General features: G+C 43.1%; 1 protein-coding gene across 2 annotated transcripts in view; it reads left to right on the plus strand.

The window, feature by feature from the left end:
* Positions 1–18,793, plus strand: part of LOC129822094 (ubiquitin-associated and SH3 domain-containing protein B-like) — a 39,376-nt gene extending 20,583 nt beyond the window's left edge. The window contains exons 2-14 of one of the 2 annotated variants that reach the window (XM_055880034.1): positions 3,956–4,009; positions 4,630–4,816; positions 5,353–5,551; positions 7,900–8,069; positions 8,384–8,592; positions 8,862–9,009; positions 11,434–11,497; positions 14,008–14,130; positions 14,249–14,341; positions 15,142–15,286; positions 15,976–16,082; positions 16,484–16,593; positions 16,849–18,793. In XM_055880034.1, coding sequence (XP_055736009.1) covers positions 3,956–4,009; positions 4,630–4,816; positions 5,353–5,551; positions 7,900–8,069; positions 8,384–8,592; positions 8,862–9,009; positions 11,434–11,497; positions 14,008–14,130; positions 14,249–14,341; positions 15,142–15,286; positions 15,976–16,082; positions 16,484–16,593; positions 16,849–16,986 — 1,747 coding nt within the window. In that variant the 3' untranslated portion in view covers positions 16,987–18,793. Of the gene's footprint in view, positions 1–3,955; positions 4,010–4,629; positions 4,817–5,352; positions 5,552–7,899; positions 8,070–8,383; positions 8,593–8,861; positions 9,010–11,433; positions 11,558–14,007; positions 14,131–14,248; positions 14,342–15,141; positions 15,287–15,975; positions 16,083–16,483; positions 16,594–16,848 lie in introns of both variants that reach the window. The other variant, XM_055880033.1, reaches the window with a different exon arrangement.
* Positions 18,794–19,488: the final 695 nt, after the last annotated feature.

Raw genomic sequence — 19,488 nt, forward strand, 5'->3', positions numbered from 1 at the left:
TTTAGAAGCTTCTGATAGGCTAATTGACATCATTTTAGTCAATTGGAGGTCTACCTGTGGATGTATTTCAAGGCCTACTTTCAGACTCAGTGCCTCTTTGCTTGACATCATGGGAAAATCAAAATAAATCAGCGGACCTCAGAAGAAAAATGGTAGACTTCCACAAGTCTGGTTCATCCTTGGGAGCAATTTCCAAATGCCTGAAAGGTACCACGTTCATCTGTACAAACAATAGTACACAAGTATAAACACCATGGTACCACACAGCCGTCAAACTGCTCAGGAAGGAGACGCGTTCTGTCTCCTAGAGATGAACGTACTTTGGTGCGAAAAGTGCAAATCAATCCTAGAACAACAGCGAAGGACCTTGTGAAGATGCTGGAGGAAACAGGTACAAAGTATCTATATCCACAGTAAAATGAGTCCTATATCGACATAACCTGAAAGGCCGCTCAGCAAGAAAGAAGCCACTGCTCCAAAACCACCATAAAAAAGCCCGACAACGGTTTGCAACTTCACATGGGGACAAATATCATACTTTTTGGAGAAATGTCCTCTGGTCAAAATAGATCTGTTTGGCCATATTGACCATCATTATGTTTGGAGGAAAAGGGGGAGACTTGCAAGCCGAAGAACACCATCCCAACCGTGAAGCACGGGGGTGGCAGCATCATGTTGTGCGGGTGCTTTGCTGCAGGAGGGACTGGTGCACTTCCCAAAATAGATGGCATCACGAGGATGGAAAATTATGTGGATATATTGATGCAAAATCTCAAGACGTCAGTCAGGAAGTTAAAGCTTGGTCGCAAATGGGTCTTCCAAATGGACAATGACCCCAAGCACACTTCCAAAGTTGTGGCAAATGGCCTAAGGACAACAAAGTCAAGGTATTGGAGTGGCCATCACAAAGCCCTGACCTCAATCCTATAGACAATATATGGGCAGAGCTGAAAATGCGTGTGCGAGCAAGGAGGTCTACAAACCTGACTTGGTTACACCAGTTCTGTCAGGAGGAATGAGACAAAATTTCCCCAACTTATTGTGGGAAGGTTGTGGAAGGCTACCCGAAACATTTGACCCAAGTTAAACAATTGAAAGACAATGCTACCAAATACTAATTGAGTGTATGTAAACTTCTGTCCCACTGGGAATGTGATAAAATAAATAAAAGCTGAAATAAATCATTCTTTCTACTATTATTCACATTCGTAAAATAAAGTTGGGATCCTAACGGACCTAAGACAGGGCTTTTTTTCTCTGATTAAATGTCAGGAATTGTGAAAAACTGAGTTTAAATGTATTTGGCTAAGGTGTATGTAAACTTCTGACTTTACCTGTATAGACACTCACTTTTGGTCTAAGGAGTAACCGCACCTTAGACCTGAAGACTAGCATTAGCTACCTAAACTAATGCCCAGGTTTTAGCTCAGTCGTATTCAGTTTTAGCTCTGGCTAAAGCCAATCTTGTGGCAGGACACCCAGTTGATCTGACAATTGTAGCCTCCTTTAAAGTAACTGTCCAGTCTTTCCAGATTTCTATGAAATATGATAATTAATATATAATTAAAAAATATCATTAATTTCAATATGAGTGAAATAATTTTCCTTCCAAATTTGTTTCATTAAGTATGTTAAAAAGCAGCTTTTCTGTGTTGGAATCGTGTGGGTATACCCCAACAATAGAATCATGTGGGTGTATATGGTCCTTAAAGATATTCATGTGAGTAGACCGCTGATTGTCCAGCTCATCCTCCTCAGGAGGAGGACATTTGAAACGGTCTGTTTGAGGTGTTGTTTTTCTTAATTTTTTCTCTACGCTTTGGCCACAAATATGAGTATAGGATGAGTCAACGACGGTATTTGGGTATGAGTTAACAGACTATTAACTTTTAAAAGTGAGATTTTCACTGAACAGTTACTTTAAAGAAGTACAAGTAACAAGTAGTAAACTATCCCACGTGATTGGGGATTCTGTTGATAGACAAGATTAATAAAACAATGGCAGATATTTAGGTTGAAGAGAAGGAGGAACGAGCGATCAGGGACTGTGTGGGATCCTCAGCGGAGAGGTGGTTATTGACTCAAGTTGCTGTTTGCAGAGTACATCTGAACAATCTCCCCTTTCAGCTGTGATATTGTTCTTCTAGAGGACTTGGCCCTTGAGGGTTCCCCAAGGGCTTCTGATGGGGAAAGGGATGCAGGGGAAGAAATCCAGGCAACACATCTCTGGGACACTCTACCTCTGTTGCATGGAGTATGAAGAAATATTGAAATATAAGAGACACATGCAAACATTGAGCCTTTACTGTGTGATGTTAGAGTGTTTGTGGTTCCTATGTAGTTGCTCTCCCATGTCTTCTTATCTGTGACTGGTGTAATGACGAAATTCAGGCCATGTAACCTGTAACACTGCCTCTGACGTAGGGAGACATTTGAAGGAACTCAATATGGGAGCCCTATGTTGAGTTGGAGTGAATGATCAAAGATTAAAGAGATACATGCACACGTATTGAGCATTTCCTGTGTGAGGGTAGAGTGTTTGTTGTTCCTATGTAGCTGCTCTCCTGTGGCCTCATATGCTTGGCTGATGTAATGCATGAAATCAATCCTCTGTGGACACTCCCTCTCCGCAACATTACATCTTCACACAATCCTAGAATTGTCAAGTTTAAACTAATACTATTGAGGGGCCTCGGTGAAAGGTGAAATATGTCCTACATACTTACGGTAGATATACCATTAGGCATCTGTACTACCCTTTTCCACAGATTGACTTGGGTGTCTGGCGGAGCTCAAACATTAAACTGGTTGGTTAATACCTTTTGACTCTATTGCGTCAACCCGTGTTTGCGGATACAGAAGTAAGTTAAACTGGATCAACATTGTATTTGTACTTTTAAGTGAGCCAAAAGGTATGGTCAAGAGGCCCTGTCCAAATCAACCAAACACAGATCAGTGCCCTGAGACGCTCTGTATACCTCCAGTTAGTCTGCAATGTACATCTACATTTACATAGGAGAGGGTCTGTCTCTGCACTACTGGTGTCCCCAGGTCTCGGTACTAGGTGCTCTCTTGGTTTCCACCGCTGCGGATGCCATGGAGACTATAGTCCCCAGAGAGGTGAATCGCATTAGCAGTTTCCAAGTTTTTTTCCTTCCCTTAAGTAGTTTGTAATTAGATTTTGATGCCTAATAAGAATCAGCATGCTTCCTCCACTGCTTGTTATCCAGGCCTCCAAGTGCTGCAGGATTTAGGAAGCTGTCTCACAATGCGGTTGTCTGCTATTTTGGAGAGTGACTGAGCATATGTGTCTATTTTCATGGATTGAATTGGTTTTGACATTTGAAATGGCTTAGTGGAAATGATGTGTGGTGGGTTGTTCCCTTCACACCTTTATGTTTTATTCATACTGTATCGAGGAATCTCCTCCACACTTTCCTCTGGAGTGTCTTATTGAAACGATGTGATTAACTTAGCATAACTGTCCACTGTATCAGACTCCACTGTTTATAATAAAGGCTGTGTTACTCCTGCTGAACCATGCTCCACATGACTAAAGATACAGTGTATGAACTCTACCTCAGTAGTGCTTATTACAACTGTGTGAATCTGTGCCTCCCGGATGGGAGCCTTTTCCCTATATTGTGCACTGCTTTTGGTGAGGGCCCAATAGGCAATAGGGTGCCATTTGGGACGTAGCCTGGGTCACTTATCTCAGACAAATTGGGGACAGAGATGGTGAACTCTGACTTTGTGCTGCTCAGTTTGGCTATAAAGAAGTGAGATTCAATCCACTATAAGTAGGCTATATACACCTTTACCATAAAACATTTATTAAATAATATTTTAGTAACAAAGTCACAATATCCCATAAGGGTATGCAAATAAGAAAACTGCATACAAGCATTGTAAATAAAACCTTCAAAGGAAGCATCCCTGTTTTCTATCTTTGCAGATTGAAGGCACTAGTATCAACAGGAGGCAGGAGTGTACAGGCAGCATGTGACTGGTGAGTTCTAACACACACATGCACAGGTATACAAACACACTCCCAGAGATAAACCATGTGTGTTATGCTGCCCTCTGCTGTACTGCATATGTGTGTGCTCTTACTATATAGCCATGTGTGAATGACTACAATTCTTTAAAGGCCCAGTGCAAGTCAAAATTTCCTGTGTTTTATATATATTTCCACACTATGAGGTTGGAATAATACTGTGAAATTGTGAAAAGTATGATAATGCCCTTTTAGTGTCAGAGCTGTTTGAAAAAGACCGTCAGTTTCACCAGATGGTAAATTAGTTAATAGACCAATAAGAAAGAGAGTTCCAAACCTCTTTTTCAATAACAGCTAGTTTTTCAGTTTTCCCCTCCCTACTCAGACCACGCCCAGACAGTCCTAGCTAAGTTCTTGCTTGAGAAATGGCTATTTTCTAAGAAGCAATTTTTTGTTTATTTTTGACCATTTTAATTGAAAACAATCACAGTAAGGTACTTAATTGTTACCCAGAAATGATTTGATATTGAGATCAAAACAGCTGCATTGGAGCCCCCCCACCCACACACATCTTCTACCTCAGTCATTGATAAGCCTCCTCCTCCTCTTCTTCTTCTCCTGCTCTTCCTCAGGCTGTTCTCCCATGTGGATGACCCCTTCCTGGATGACCCGTTGCCCAGAGAGTACGTCCTGTACCTGCGCCCCAGCGGACCCCTGCAGAATCAGCTCCATCACTTCTGGCAGCAGTCTCGCGTCTCCTGCGGCAAGAACAAGGCCCACAACATCTTCCCCCACATCACGCTCTGCCAGTTCTTCATGGTGAGCCCAGGGGGAAATGACACGCCTCACATCATACATCAACACATGAATGCTTCTCCCTCGAATTCAGCTCACCATGAAGTATTGTAATTATATTCCTTAAGACTTATGAAAAGAAGGTGCTGAAGGTGTTCTTTGACTGTCCCAATAGGTGAAGCCTTTGAAAAACACTTTTTGGTTCCATGTAGAACCCTTTACACAGAGTATTCTACATGGAACCTCAAAAAGTTCCACCTGTAACCAAAAAGAGTTATTCTACGGGGACAGCCGAAGAACCCTTTTGGAACCCTTTTTTCTAAGTGTGTATTTATCCAGGAAGTCCCGTTGAGGTCAAGAGACTCTAACATCTGTCTAGTAAGGGCCAGTTTCCCAGACACAGATTAAACCTAGTCCTGGACTAAAACGTGCTTTTAAAGGCGATTCTCCATTGAACACAAGTCCAGGACTAGGACTAATCTGTGTCTGGAAAACTGGCCCTAAATGTTGATGTAAGACTCAGTGTTTGTGTAGTACTCAGACTCTACCCTGTCCCGCAGTGTGCAGACAAGAAGGTGGATGCCCTGTTGGAGGCCCTACAGGCCACGGTCGGCCAATGGAGGGGTCGTTTCCCTAGCCCTCTGCCCCTGGAGCTCTACACCTCCTTCAACTTCATAGGCCTCTTCGTTGAGGAGCAGATCGCAGAGGTCCTCAAGCAGTTTGCTGCTGACTTTGCTTCCGAGGCTGCCAGAAAAGCAGGTAGGAACTATCTCTGCCTGTGACACATGGACACACACCCACGCACGCAAGCACGCCAGACACACACACAAGCATGCACACATTGCCTTTTTACAGGCAATCTATCTCTCCACACGCTTTGGTCAGAAAATTACATATTTTAAGCTGGTAAGGGATGACTGTAATCCGGGCTGAATTTATTGGCGGGCCCTAGGTGGCCTGGCCCAACCGACTGATCATTTATTTGACTGAGACACGCAAAGAAAGAAAGACGCATCAATCTCAGATTAAGCATCTGAGCGAGTGAAACAGCGCCCCTCTGTCTCTGTATGTGTAGACCATGTATCTGATGCTGTCTAGACAAAAGGAGTATGGCATGTCATACTTTTTCTGGCCAGACAGCATCAGATACATGGGCTACATATAGTAAGACAGAGGGGTGCTGTTTCGTCCGCTAGTTTCAGCAGAGAGGAAGAGGCGAAGTGAGAGGGCTTGCTCTCCCGCAAATCTGTCCTGAATAAGCCCATTGCGTTTATATGCAGACCTAAAGTTGTCACCTGCATTCCGGCCTTTGGGACAACGACTCACATTGTTAGGGCGGAGACATGGGCATCTCGCCATTATATACAGTTCTTTGGTTTCATCCACTTGAAAATCAGAAAGGAAAGTTGACGGGTGCACAGTGCACTGTTCGGATGCTGGCTTCCCCTAAAGTAAACTGATGTTTTGACAAAATTATATAATTACTCCTGTCTAAGTAAAATCATTCAAAAATACTTTACCAGAAAGCTTGACTTGGCCACAGAGGATCATTATCTTCTTAAAATTGTTTTTGCTATGGATTGTTTCAAATCACAAGTGTATAGGCAGCAATTTGGGCATAGCGTGTGGCAATAGGCCTAACTGATTATTGAGCTGCGGCTGTCAGTGAAAAGCATCTAAAATGTGTGAAGATAATGTGTCTTGAGTATAAAATGTTGAGACTAGAAGAAGGGGCTGGGTGTGTGGCGAAGATATGGGCGTCTCTCTCCAGAATACATGCACTCAGCACTCCAGAATGTTCTCCGGTGTCTCCCGCCAAATCTTGCACAGTCATTGTTTCATTGTGTGAATTGTTTGTCCTTTGATTGTTTCTTTTGACAGTTCAACATTACATATGTAACCAGTAGGCCTAGTAAATGTACCATTCATCTCTGTCATTTGGTTACATTCATTTCGGTTAATGCATGTATTACAGTAATTTACCATTCTCATTCTCGAAGTGGAAACGTTGTTTGCAGAGTTCACAACCTGCTACACTTGTAAAAAAACGCTTTGGTTTATTTCATAACCATCGTTTAGGAGTTTTGTCAATTTTTTCACTGTCTTTTGTTTGGAGTGCTCCATGTGAGCAATGAGCATGTGTGTGGTTTCTCTGTCCTGACAACATTAAGGGAGCGTTCGCGTCTGAGTACGCCAACCTGCTGAGTTGGTACAATGTTGCATTTCACTAGCAATAGCTCAAGTCAAGACAGATAGAAAGGGAGGCAGAGATATTAATGTGATTGAAAGAATCAGAATTTCCATCAGGATATTTTCCACTTTTTTGCGACTTTAGGTATATGTATTTTATTTAGGTGATGATGGAAGTTATAGGCCTACTGCTGCATTGGCATATAGTTATATGGCACGCAGATAGGTTGAAATGGTAGGATAAATTGTAAGCTTCCCCAAAATTGAAACTCACGAGCTGCCTACACTCTTAGAAAAAATGGTTCCAAAACAGTTCTTCGGCTGTCACCATAGGAAAACCCTTTTTGGTTGCTGGTAAAACCCTTTTTGGCTCCAGGTAGAACCCTTTTGGGTTCCATGTAAAACCCTCTGTGGAAAGGGTTCTACATTGAACCCAAAGGGGTTCTACCTAGAACCAAAAAGGTTCTTCAAAGGGTTCTCCTATGGGTACAGCCAAAGAACCCTTCTGGGTTCTAGATAGCACCTTTTTTTCTAAGAGTGTATGGTCTTTATCATAACTCCCATTAACAAAATGTGTTTGCGCACAAGCACACAGGATGTGCCTGTGAATAAAAATCAAATGCTTGTCCAACTGATTCGTTCTGGCGCCGGCCCTGACTGTAATGCTTAATCCTAAAGAGATTATCCTCACCATAAAGCACCGGCAGTTTGGAGCTTCATTTCAAATTGTGCATGGTGGATTATAACACGTCAAAAAAGATTGTTTGGAAAATATTGGGACATTTTGCTCCAGGCTGTAGATGTTTGTAGTTCTATCATTTGCTGAACTAGATTACCACCGTAGTAGTTTGCCCCACAGAAATTACTTTCTTTATATTCTTTACCTTTATTCACTCGTGCTCCTCTCTCTGTCTCAGATGTCCATTTAGAGCCCCATAAGAAGCAGCTCCATGTGACGTTAGCCTACTACTTCCCCACCAATCATCTGTCCTCCCTGGAAAAGCTGGCCAAGGGAATCGAGGTGAAGCTAGGCTGTGATTGGCTGGCTGTCCTTTTCTCCCGGGACATTCGGTTTGCCAATCATGAGGTAATAATAACCACTTTGTTTTCTGACGCAAACCCTGTCCACCTTCATTTCACATTCAATACTACTCTTGTACTTTCTACTAATCAACACCATGACATGGACCTTGTACCTTCTACAAGACAAGCTCATGAGGCATTTATAAGAAGTGATATTCTTCAAGAATCAATGGGAATATACAGTATAATTAATTTAGAAACGGCTGTAAATATCACAGTGGCCCTTTACGAGCTTGCCCATTTAGACCTATAGCCTTGCCTTGTACTGTATACAGCGTTGGTGTGCTCAAGCTCTGTCTTTCCCTCCCTCTGTTGCAGACGCTGCGCGTGATGTATCCCTACGCCCCTCAGAATGAGGACGAGCTGGAGCTGGTCCTGGGTGACTTTGTCTTCACGTCTCCCTTGGAGCAGAAAAACACCAGCGAGGGCTGGGTCTACGGGTCCTCCCTGGCGACGGGGCTGTCCGGCCTATTGCCTGAGAACTACGTCAGCCGGGCAGATGAGTGTGACACCTGGGTCTTCCACGGGTGAGCCCTCAGAATGTGCTTCTTACTTACACACCTGGTGTGCTTCTTACTTCTTACTTACAGTCCTGGGTCCAGAACATAGGGGCAGGGGTCAATTACATTTCAATTCAGTCAATCCAGAAGGAACTGTTTGCATCTTGAATTGGAATTGACCCGTACCCAGGGCCAGAACACTGTAAAAGAGCATGGAGAGTTCTGCTCAGTAGTCAGTAGTGATGAATGAGTAGTATTGAGTATGTGTGTTAACTCTTGTCTTCTACCCTGTGCAGATCACACTCCTTCTTCAATTGCTCTGCACCCTCCGACAAAGAGAGCAGGGAAAGGGGCCTGTTCGATGGGCTGCTGGACAGCCGTCGCCTCGACAACGCAAGCCCTGGGGACACACCCACTTCAAGCCTCATCTGTCATCCCATGCAGGTACTGGCACTTTTTCCAAAGAACAGAAAGAAGTTTCTTCAACTAAACCATACAGCTTTTACTAGCCAGGATAACTAGTGCCTAGCGTTTAATCCTGATCAGGAAAAATTCCTGGTTATGATATGCAGCAGGATTCTTATTATTCTTGAAGAATGACTTCAAATCAAGGTTATCATAGTAAACGAAAACAAAAACGAATCCTTCCACCATATTTTTTTGCACCAGTCTTTGCGCTATTCCTATTAAATCCAAGTCACATTGAGATTGACTTTAGAATTTATGTACAGTCGTGGCCAAAAGTTTTGAGAATGACACAAATATTATTTTTCAAAGACTGCCCCCTCAGTTGGTATGATGGCAATTTGCATATACTCCAGAATGTTATGAAGAGTGATCAGATGAATTGCAATTAATTGCAAAGTCCCTCTTTGTCATGCAAATGAACAGAATCCCCCAAAAACATTTCCACTGCATTTCAGCTCTGCCACAAAAGGACCAGCTGACATCATGTCAGTGATTCTCTCGTTAACACAGGTGTGAGTGTTGATGAGGACAAGGCTGGAGATCACTCTGTCATGCTGATTGAGTTCGAATAACAGACTGGAAGCTTCAAAAGGAGGGTGGTGATGGGAATCACTGTTCTTCTTCTGTCAACCATGGTTACCTGCAAGGAAACACGTGCCGTCATAATTGCTTTGCACAAAAAGGGCTTCACAGGCAAGGATATTGCTGTCAGTAAGATTGCACCTAAATCAACCATTTATCGGATCATCAAGAACTTCAAGGACAGCAGTTCAATTGTTGTGATGAAGGCTTCAGGGCGCCCAAGAAAGTCCAGCAAGCGCCAGGACCGTCTTCTAAAGTTGATTCAGCTGCTGGATCGGGGCACCACCAGTACAGAGCTTGCTCAGGAATGGCAGCAAGCAGGTGTGAGTGCATCTGCACGCACAGAGAGGCAAAGACTTTTGGAGGATGGACTGGTGTCAAGAAGGGCAGCAAAGAAGCCACTTCTCTCCAGGAAAAACATCAGGGACAGACTGATATTCTGCAAAAGGGAAAGGGATTGGACTGCTGAGGACTGGGGTAAAGTCATTTTCTCTGAGGAATCCCCTTTCCGATTGTTTGGGGCATCCAGAAAAATGCTTGTCCGGAGAAGACAAGGTGAGCGCTACCATCAGTCCTGTGTCATGCCAACAGTAAAGCATCCTGAGACCATTCATGTGTGGGGTTACTTCTCAGCCAAGGGAGTGGGCTCACTCACAATTTTGCCTAAGAACACAGCCATGAATAAAGAATGGTACCAACACATCCTCCGAGAGCAACTTCTTCCAACCATCCAGGAACAGTTTGGTGATGAACAATGCCTTTTCCAGCATGATGGAGCACCTTGCCATAAGTTAAAATTGATAACTAAGTGGCTCGGGGAACAAAACATTGATATTTTGGGTTCATGGCCAGGAAACTCCCCAGACCTTAATCCCATTGAGAACTTGTGGTCAATCGTCAAGACGTGGGTGGACAAACAAAAACCCACAAATTCTGACAAACTCCAAGCATTGATTACGCAAGAATGGGCTGCCATCAGTCAGGATGTGGCCCAGAAGTTAATTGACAGCATGCAAGGGCGGATTGCAGAGGTCTTGAAAAAGAAGGGTCAACACTGCAAATATTGACTCTTTGCATCAACTTCATGTAATTGTCAATAGAAAAGCCTTTACTGAATTACTGCTTGTAATTATACTTCAGTATTTCATGGTAACATCCGACAAAAATATCTAAAGACACTGAAGCAGCAAACTTTGTGGAAATTAATATTTGTGTCATTCTCAAAACTTTTGGCCACGACTGTACTACTGCCTTCGGTTGCAAGAAATGACATCCCCAAAACACTACACAACACCAATGGCTCCTAGCCTCCCACGCATGCTTTCTGTCCCTAACACCAATTTTTTATTTTTTTATTTAGTCTTTCTTTAACTAGGCAAGTCAGTTAAGAACAAATTCTTATTTACAATGACGCCATAGGAATAGTGGGTTAACTGCCTTGTTCAGGGACAGAACGACAGATTTTTACCTTATCACCTCGGCGATTTGATTTAGCAACCTTTTGGTTCCTGGCCCAACACTCTAACCCTAGACTACCTGCCACCCCTAAAACTGAAACTAAATAATATAAAATGAAATATAAATATTTGTATAGAACTATAACTAAATTAAAATGAGCAAATCAGGTCTGAAAAGGAAATTAAACTGAATTTCTAATAAAAAAATATAATCTAATGTAAATAAAAACGAATATAAAACACAAAACTATAATAACCTTGCTCCAATACAAAAGCTGTTTTTCTGGTGTACTGATCAATTCTTGAAAATGTTGGGAAATGTTATGGATTTGATGCCCCAATTCACTGTATTGTTTCTTAGGTGCTTCGGGTCGGTAGCAATCACTCATGGCTGCCCAAGCGGACGCTGTTTGTCTGTCGGCATGGTGAGCGGATGGATGTGGTGTTTGGGAAACACTGGCTTTCACTGTGCTCTGACTCAAAAGGTGAGCAGAGTCAAATCAAATAAAACTTTAGTTGTCACATGCGCCGAATAAAACAAGTATAAACCTTACCGTGAAATGCTTACTTACAGTACAAGCCCTTAACCAATAGTGCAGTTCAAGAAGAGTTAAGAAAATATTTACCAAATAACCTAAGGTAAAACATAAAAAATAATAAAAAGTAACACAATAACATAACAGTAACGAGGCTATATACAGGGGGTACCGGTACTGAGTCAGTGTGCTGGGGTACAGGTTAGTTGAGGTAATTTGTACATGTAGGTAAGGGTGAAGTGACTATGCATATATAATAGTCACCTGGGGGGAAAAAGGTTTTGTCGTGCCCCCTTCATAACTGTCTTGGTGTGTTTGGACCATGATAGTTCGTTGGTGATGTGGACAACAAGGAACTTGAAACTCTCGACCGCTCCATTACAACCCTATCGATGTTAATGGGGGCCTGTTCTGCTGGCCTTTTCCTGTAGTCCATGATCAGCTCCTTTGTCTTGATCACATTGAGGGAGAAGTTGTTGTCCTGGTACCACACGGCCAGGGCTCTGACCTCCTCCCTATAGGCTGTCTCATCATTGTCGGTGATCAGGCCTACCACTGTTGTGTTGTCAGCAAACTTAATGATGGTGTTGGAGTCGTGTTTGGCTAAACAGTCGTGGGTGAACAGGGAGTACAGGAGGGGGCTAAGTACACACACCAGAGGGACCCCGGTGTTGAGGATCAGTGTGGCAGACGTGTTGTTGCCTACCCTTACCACCTGGGGGCGGCTCGTCAGGAAGTTCAGGATCCAGTTGCAGAGGGAGGTGTTTAGTCTCAGGGTCCTTAGCTTAGTGATGAGCTTCGTGGGCACTATGGTGTTGAACACTGAGCTGTAGTCAATGAACAGCATTCTCACATAGGTGTTCCTTTTGTCCAGGTGGGAAAGGGCAGTGTGGAGTGCGATTGAGATTGCGTCATCTGTGGATCTGTTGGGGTCGTATGCGAATTGGAGTGGGTCTAGGGTATCCGGGAGGATGCTGTTGATGTGAGCCATGACCAGCCTTTCAAAGTACTTCATGGCTACCGACGTGAGTGCTATGGGGCGGTAATCATTTAGGCAGGTTACCTTCGCTTCCTTGGGCACAGGGACGATGGTGGTCTGCTTGAAACATGTAAGCATTACAGACTCGGTCAGGGAGAGGTTGAAAATGCCAGTGAAGACACTTGCCAGTTAGTCCGCGCATGCTTTGAGTACACGTCCTGGTAATCCGTCTGGTCCCGTGGCTTTGTGAATGTTGACCTGTTTAAAGGTCTTGCTCACATCGGCTACCAAGAGCGTTATCACACAGTCACCCAGAAAAGCTGGTGCTCTCGTGCATGCTTCAGTGTTGCTTACCTCGAAGCGAGCATAAAAGGCATTTAGCTCGTCTGATAGGCTCGCTTCAGTGGGCTGGGTTTCCTTTGTAGTCCATAATAGTTTTCAGGCCCTGCCACATCCGACGAGCGTCAAAGCCGGTGTGGTAAGATTCAGTCTTAATCCTGTATTGACGCTTTGCTTGTTTGATGGTTCTTCTGAGGGCATAGTGGGATTCTTATAAACGTCCGGATTAGTGTCCCGCTCCTTGAAAGCGGCAGCTCTAGCCTTTAGCTCGATGCGGATATTGCCTGTAATCCATGGCTTCTGGTTAGGATATGTACATACGGTCACTGTGGGGACGACGTCGTCGATACGCTTATTGATGAAGCCGATGACTGAGGTGGTATACTCCTCAATGCCATTGGGTGAATCCCGGAACATATTCCAGTCTGTGCTAGCAAAACAGTCCTGTAGCGTAGCATCCGCGTCATCTGACCACTTCCGTATTGAGTGGGTCACTGGTACTTCCTGCTTTAGTTTTTGCTTGTACACAGGAATCAGGAGGATAGATTTGCCAAATGGAGGGCGGGGGAGAGCTTTGGATGCATCTCTGTGTGTGGAGTAAAGGTGGTCTAAAGTTTTTTTTCTCCTCTGGTTGCACATGTGACATGCTAGTGAAAATTTGGTAAAACTGATTTAAGTTTGCCTACATTAAAGTCCCCGGCCACTAGGAGTGCCGCTTCTGGATGAGCACTTTCTTGTTTGGTTATGGCCTTATAGATTTGGCTGATTGCGGTCTTAGTGCCAGCATCGGTCTGTGGTGGTAAATAGATGGCTACGAATAATATAGGTGAGAACTCTCTTGGTAGATAGAGTACCTTATGATAAGATGTAGACCACACTATCTCAGGCGAGCAATACCTCGAGACTTCTTTAATATTAGACATCGCGCATCAATCCTAAAAGCAAGTGTGCTTTCAAAGGAGTCATACATTTTGAGTTGGATGAATCTGATGTTTTGATTGGATCGATAAAACGGCAGTATTGTTTGTAGGTTTTGAAACCATAACAGCAGTGTGCTGGGATGTGGTGTTCTGTTCTACAGGTAGATATGTGCGCACTAACCTGAACATGCCAGTCAGCCTGCCCATGTGGAATGGAGGACACCGAGATTACAACATGGACACCCCCATCACTGTGTTTGGTTCCACACAAGCACGAATAGTGGGTATGTGGTTGTCAACATATAGTAGTAGGCTATGTTATCTGCCCAATTCCATGTTTAATGTTTCATTACAGCGTGATAACAATCTATTCCTCTGTCTATCTGTCTGTCTGTGTTGCAGGTCAGGCGTTGTTGGAGAGCAACACAGTGATAGACTTTGTGTACTGTTCGCCTTCTCTGCGCTGTGTCCAGACTGCTCATAACATCCTCAAAGGTAACCAGCATGTAGTTACTTGCCACCACAAATCCTGCTTAGGATAAAATGCCTTATCGATTATGTTCGCCTCTCTAACCCCTGATGAAGACTTAAAAGGGCGATCTGCAGTTGCTACAACCATTTTGGGGCTTATAAATGAATGATATGTACCCATCGATTCTAGAAGAATATAACTTATAAATGAATTGTATGTACCCATTGATTCGAGAACAATCTAATTTATAAATGCTTCATGAGTTTAGCAACTGTTGTACTCCATCAGAACCAAAATATACACTTTTTTCACTCCATTGTTTGTAAACAAAGTAAATGTAACAATACACTATATAGCCTACAAACATAGTTAAAACTATAATTTGATATAATGGATGGTCAGTTCTTGCATCCATTAGAACATGGTTACATTTCTCCAGCCCCATCCTGAAACAGTGGGGCTGGATAACTCTTTGTTATTGTTTCAACTGTGGATTGCCCCTTCAGTGGTTGAAATGTTGTCAATGAACATAGTTGAGAGCATATCATGTGTTCTGGTCCAACCTTTTCCTCCGAGGCACTTATGTAGATCTGAGAGGGGATTGATAAGATTAGCCAATATGGTAGTAGTTCCCTTTCCTTCTGATAGGCTAAGGGAAATTGCCTCCAAATTGCTTATCTCAATCTAATCATTTCAATCTAATCATTTCAGATCTGCCTAAGTGGCTAGGGGACTAGGGGTTGTTTTTGGACAGGGCTGGTGTGTGTAGCAGAGGCTGCAGTCTTGCTCTTTTGCTTATGCACCTCTCTGTCTCCCCTTGCAGGTCTGCAGCAGGATGGCAAGCTGAAGATCAGAGTGGAGCCAGGGCTATTCGAGTGGACCAAGTGGATCTCTGGGAGCTCTCTTCCTGCCTGGATCCCTCCCACAGACCTGGCTGCATCCCACTTCTGTGTTGACACAACATACAGGTGATACAGGCAAGACTGTTTCCTGGTTCACCTCCATACTGTACTCTTACTGGCCATTTACACTATACAAGTGGCACTTGCCTAGCCACGCTAGCCTCGCCCTCGTGTGTGCTAACAAGCTAGCAAGCAAGCTAGGTTGTGCTACGTATTAACAGCCATTGTCAGCCAATCCAGTAGGGGTTGGAAGCTATGGTGAGATTCGATTGGTCAGTCGCTTCCCCATATCACTGAGGATTTGATGAAAATTCTGCTTTCCCCAGCTTTAGTCCTGCCCTTTTCAGCTCCCGCGCCCATGCTCGCATCGCTCAACGGTCCCCCGCCCACTCTCCGCTTCTCTCGCTTTCCTTCCATTGAAGGTGAATGGCTTCCGATGTTTCACCGCGCGATGCCGCTTCCATGTGTAAACGCAGAGTTAGGCTCCATCCAGAAACAACCCCTAGTCCCCTTAACCTTGGGCCTAGGCACAGGTATAAAGACAACCAGATATGTACAAATAATATGGTTAACATTCCATTAAGCCTATCAAAGAAAATGATGGAGCTACTACCATGTTGCCTATGCTTATTTAATTGCTTCTGACCTACGTACATAAAGTGGTAAAGGTAGGGGCTAAGGGTTGTTGCTGGACGGGGCCGGAGCCTTTTCAGCCATGCCTCTGTCTCACATGTTCTCACTCCTTCTTCCCACAGACCTCTCATACCGATAAGCAAACTTAGCGTGTCGGAGTCCTATGACACGTACATGAGCCGGAGCTACCAAGTGACCAAAGATATTCTGTCTGACTGCAAAAACATGGGTAATTATGATGCAGGGTTCAGTCACTGCTGTGGATGGGATGTGTATAAAAAAAACAGTCCTGCATTCAATTAGTACTTATCTTTCAAATCCTTTAGCTGTGCTCGATTGAGCTTGCCTGGCGCAATGGTGTGGTTTGACCTTATTAAAGAGGTCTCTTTCTACTGCTCAGATACCGGTAATACACCTCAATCAACGGAATAATCCCCAAAGTGCAAACCCTGTTCATCTCCCACTCCACGCTAGACAGGCTCAATCAAATGCTCATGGCATTTGAAAGAAAACCAATACTATTTGAATCTCAGATGTGATACAGAAACATCTTGTGTGGGATGGACATTGGGATTCATCTGGTCCTTGTTGTTCTTCCCTTCCCTCATCCCCTCATCTCTCACTCTATAGGAAACAACATACTGATTGTGGCCCATGCTTCCTCCCTGGAGGCCTGCACGCGACAGCTCCAGGGCCGCAGCCCCCAGACCTCCAAGGACTTCATCCAAGTAATCAGGAAGGTCAGCTGAAGTTTATTTTTTTGCTCAATGTGATATTTTATTTTGATCTCATTGTGTCTTCCCCCTCACTCTTTTTCACTCTTACTTTCACACTGTGCCTATCTCTCTGTATCTGTGTTTCTGTCTGTCTGTCTGTCTGTCTGTCTGTCTGTCTGTCTGTCTCTCTCTCTTTCTCCCCCTCTGCCTTTCCACCCCACTTCCTAACTTTCATTCTGCCTTTATTGCGGCTGACGAGAGCCTCTTTCCCTCCTGTAGATCCCCTACCTGGGTTTCTGTACCTGCGAGGAGCAGAGCGCCACGGGGGTCTGGCAGCTGGTGGACCCGCCCATCCTGCCCCTCACACATGGACCCAACCACAGCTTCAACTGGAGGGAGACCCTCCTCCAGGAATGACATCCGCTTCCCTGGAGAGCAGACTTGCTCAGACCCATCCCGAGGATTTAGTTTCTGGTCAAACAGCACTGAAAGACCCCACCAGAGTCAATGGGTGGTTGGACCTGGATGTACTGTACTGTACATATTGTAATTTGATAGTATCGTTGACATTTCTAACTTGACAGTATTGTTGTAAGTGAGAGTGGAGAGGGCAGGGCTAAGTCTCGGCCTGGTTGATCGTGGAGGCTAGCACATGAACCATTACATATTATATCATCAACTGCGTGCCAGAAGAAAGTCACAAGGTTGAGAACATTGACCTAAAAAAACAAACAGAGTAGTTTGTGTTTCAAAAAGCAATTGTATCCCTTGTCCCGCTTGCAGATGTTATCCTCAAAAGCCCTTCATTGTAGCCGCAAGTCATGTCTCGGATGTTTCCCAGTGTGGAATCTGTGTTTCTGTGTGTATAAAGTTTAACTCATTGTGGGAGAAAACATGCACAACTTAGTTCATGATCTCTTGCAATGTGGTCAGTATGACATCTTTTATGACTTTATGGTCACGTTGTATAAAAACGTTTTGTTAACGAAGGTAACCAGAAAAAGCTGTCTGCCTGGTTGTTATGTGACCAGATAACAACCAACATATGACGGATTTACTTTGACATCATGATCTCGTCATAAAAAATGCATCTTTACATGGTTGTAGCTGAGACTAGTTGAAAATCTGGTTTTATGTCTTCTTCACAACCAGAAAAACAGTTTACAACCAGAAAATGACATCATTAAGATGTTTTCCACTGGGTGACTTTTCACCCGGTTTGTTTGAAACGGTCTCGATGGGACAAAATGCACTATTGACAATCACAGGTGAGCCTTGGTGAGGCTGGTCTAATAACCAGAAGTTAGGAACCTATACTGTATGTGTTTATTTTACATAATGTAAGGTCTTATGGCAGAATAGTTGTCGACCACTGCACTAGAAAATATCTTTCAGTCTTCCAGTTGCGACCATTTATATTTTATTCAGATACTTAACAATTGAAGAGCTTTTATCATATCATATTAAAAAGACCTGTCCTGTGGTAGGAGAATAAGTTTTTCTCAGGTGCAGTTTTCATTGTGACCTAATACAGTATTTGCATTTCATTGGGTCATGAAAATTGTTGTGAGTGCCTCTTAAGATTGAACCTGATTTCTCTTGACATCTCAGTGGTGAAATCAGAGGGAAGTTCTCTGCTCATTATGTCAACTTGAATGCTTTTGTTTAGCCTCATCTAAATCTATCTGATCTAATCTTTCTGCAAATAATGCATTTATTATTGAGGAGGCTCTAAAACAATGCTCTGGTGCTGTTCTTCCATTGATACATGCAAATACAATACTTACAAGTACAATACTTACAAGTACAATTACAAATGTGTGATAAAGGTGTCAGTGAGGAACAAAGCAGGACTACATCAGAGGTTAGCCACATGCACTGTTGAGAAAACCCTGGAAACTGAGGAGGAAGCCATCTGTGTCAATTTGTGTTAATTTATTGTCTCAAATATTGTATTTCCAAATGTATATAAACGTTAATTTAAGTCATTTAAATTTTTCACCAAAATGCTAAAAGTTAAGTCAAACATATACTTTATGTTTGGGCGAAGATTTGCAAAAGATTGAAAAGATTGCCACTTGTATATTCAGATTTAAGCATATCTGAGGTGTGTTCTTTATTTTGATTCAAATATTGTCTGAATTCCCCCCTCTATATGATACAGACATTATCACTGTTTCAGATATGTAGAAGATACATATCAAATAAATGAAAAATCTGGTCATTTCTTTTTGTATTATTATCTATTTTTATTTTATTAGATCGAGAACTCCTTCAACACCTTGTTCAATAGTATTATGGTTTAGCCACTAGGTGTAGGTATAAGACCTTTGGAGTTGACTACATATCTTAGGGAGAAAATTAGCCTGAAGCAGAGGCGACATCCCCACATGGGGCACACGGAAACGCGACCCCTCAGATTTGTCTTGTACTTTTTTTTCAGATGTTAAATTAATTACTAAACTTATGGCTCTAGATTGCAGGAAACATATGCTTCAGGTGTTTGAAAAATTCAAAATTCTCCATCATTACGTACTTGGTGCCCCCTATAAAATAATAGGTGCATGACACCCCTGGCCTGAAGTGATTTAAAAACAAAGAAATCATTAGAAAATTATGCAGTAAGTAGACATAAATAACGAACTGAAAGGAATAAGATACTGTCATATTGTGTGTAAAAAAAAATTGTTGGAGTTTTGGCCTGCCTGATGACATCACCAAGAATTAAATTAGTTAATGGACCGATAAAAGAGCTCCAAACATCTTTGCCAATAACAGCCAGTTTTCCCCTCCCCACTCAGACCACTCCTAGACAGTCCTAGCAAAATTCTTGCTTGAGAAAGTGCTCTTAATAGCGAGACTATATACAGGTAGGTACTGGTACAGAGTCAATGTGCGGGGGCACCGGTTAGTTGAGGT

The sequence above is a fragment of the Salvelinus fontinalis genome, chromosome 24 (assembly GCF_029448725.1).
Source record: "Salvelinus fontinalis isolate EN_2023a chromosome 24, ASM2944872v1, whole genome shotgun sequence".
Lineage (NCBI taxonomy): Eukaryota > Metazoa > Chordata > Actinopteri > Salmoniformes > Salmonidae > Salvelinus > Salvelinus fontinalis.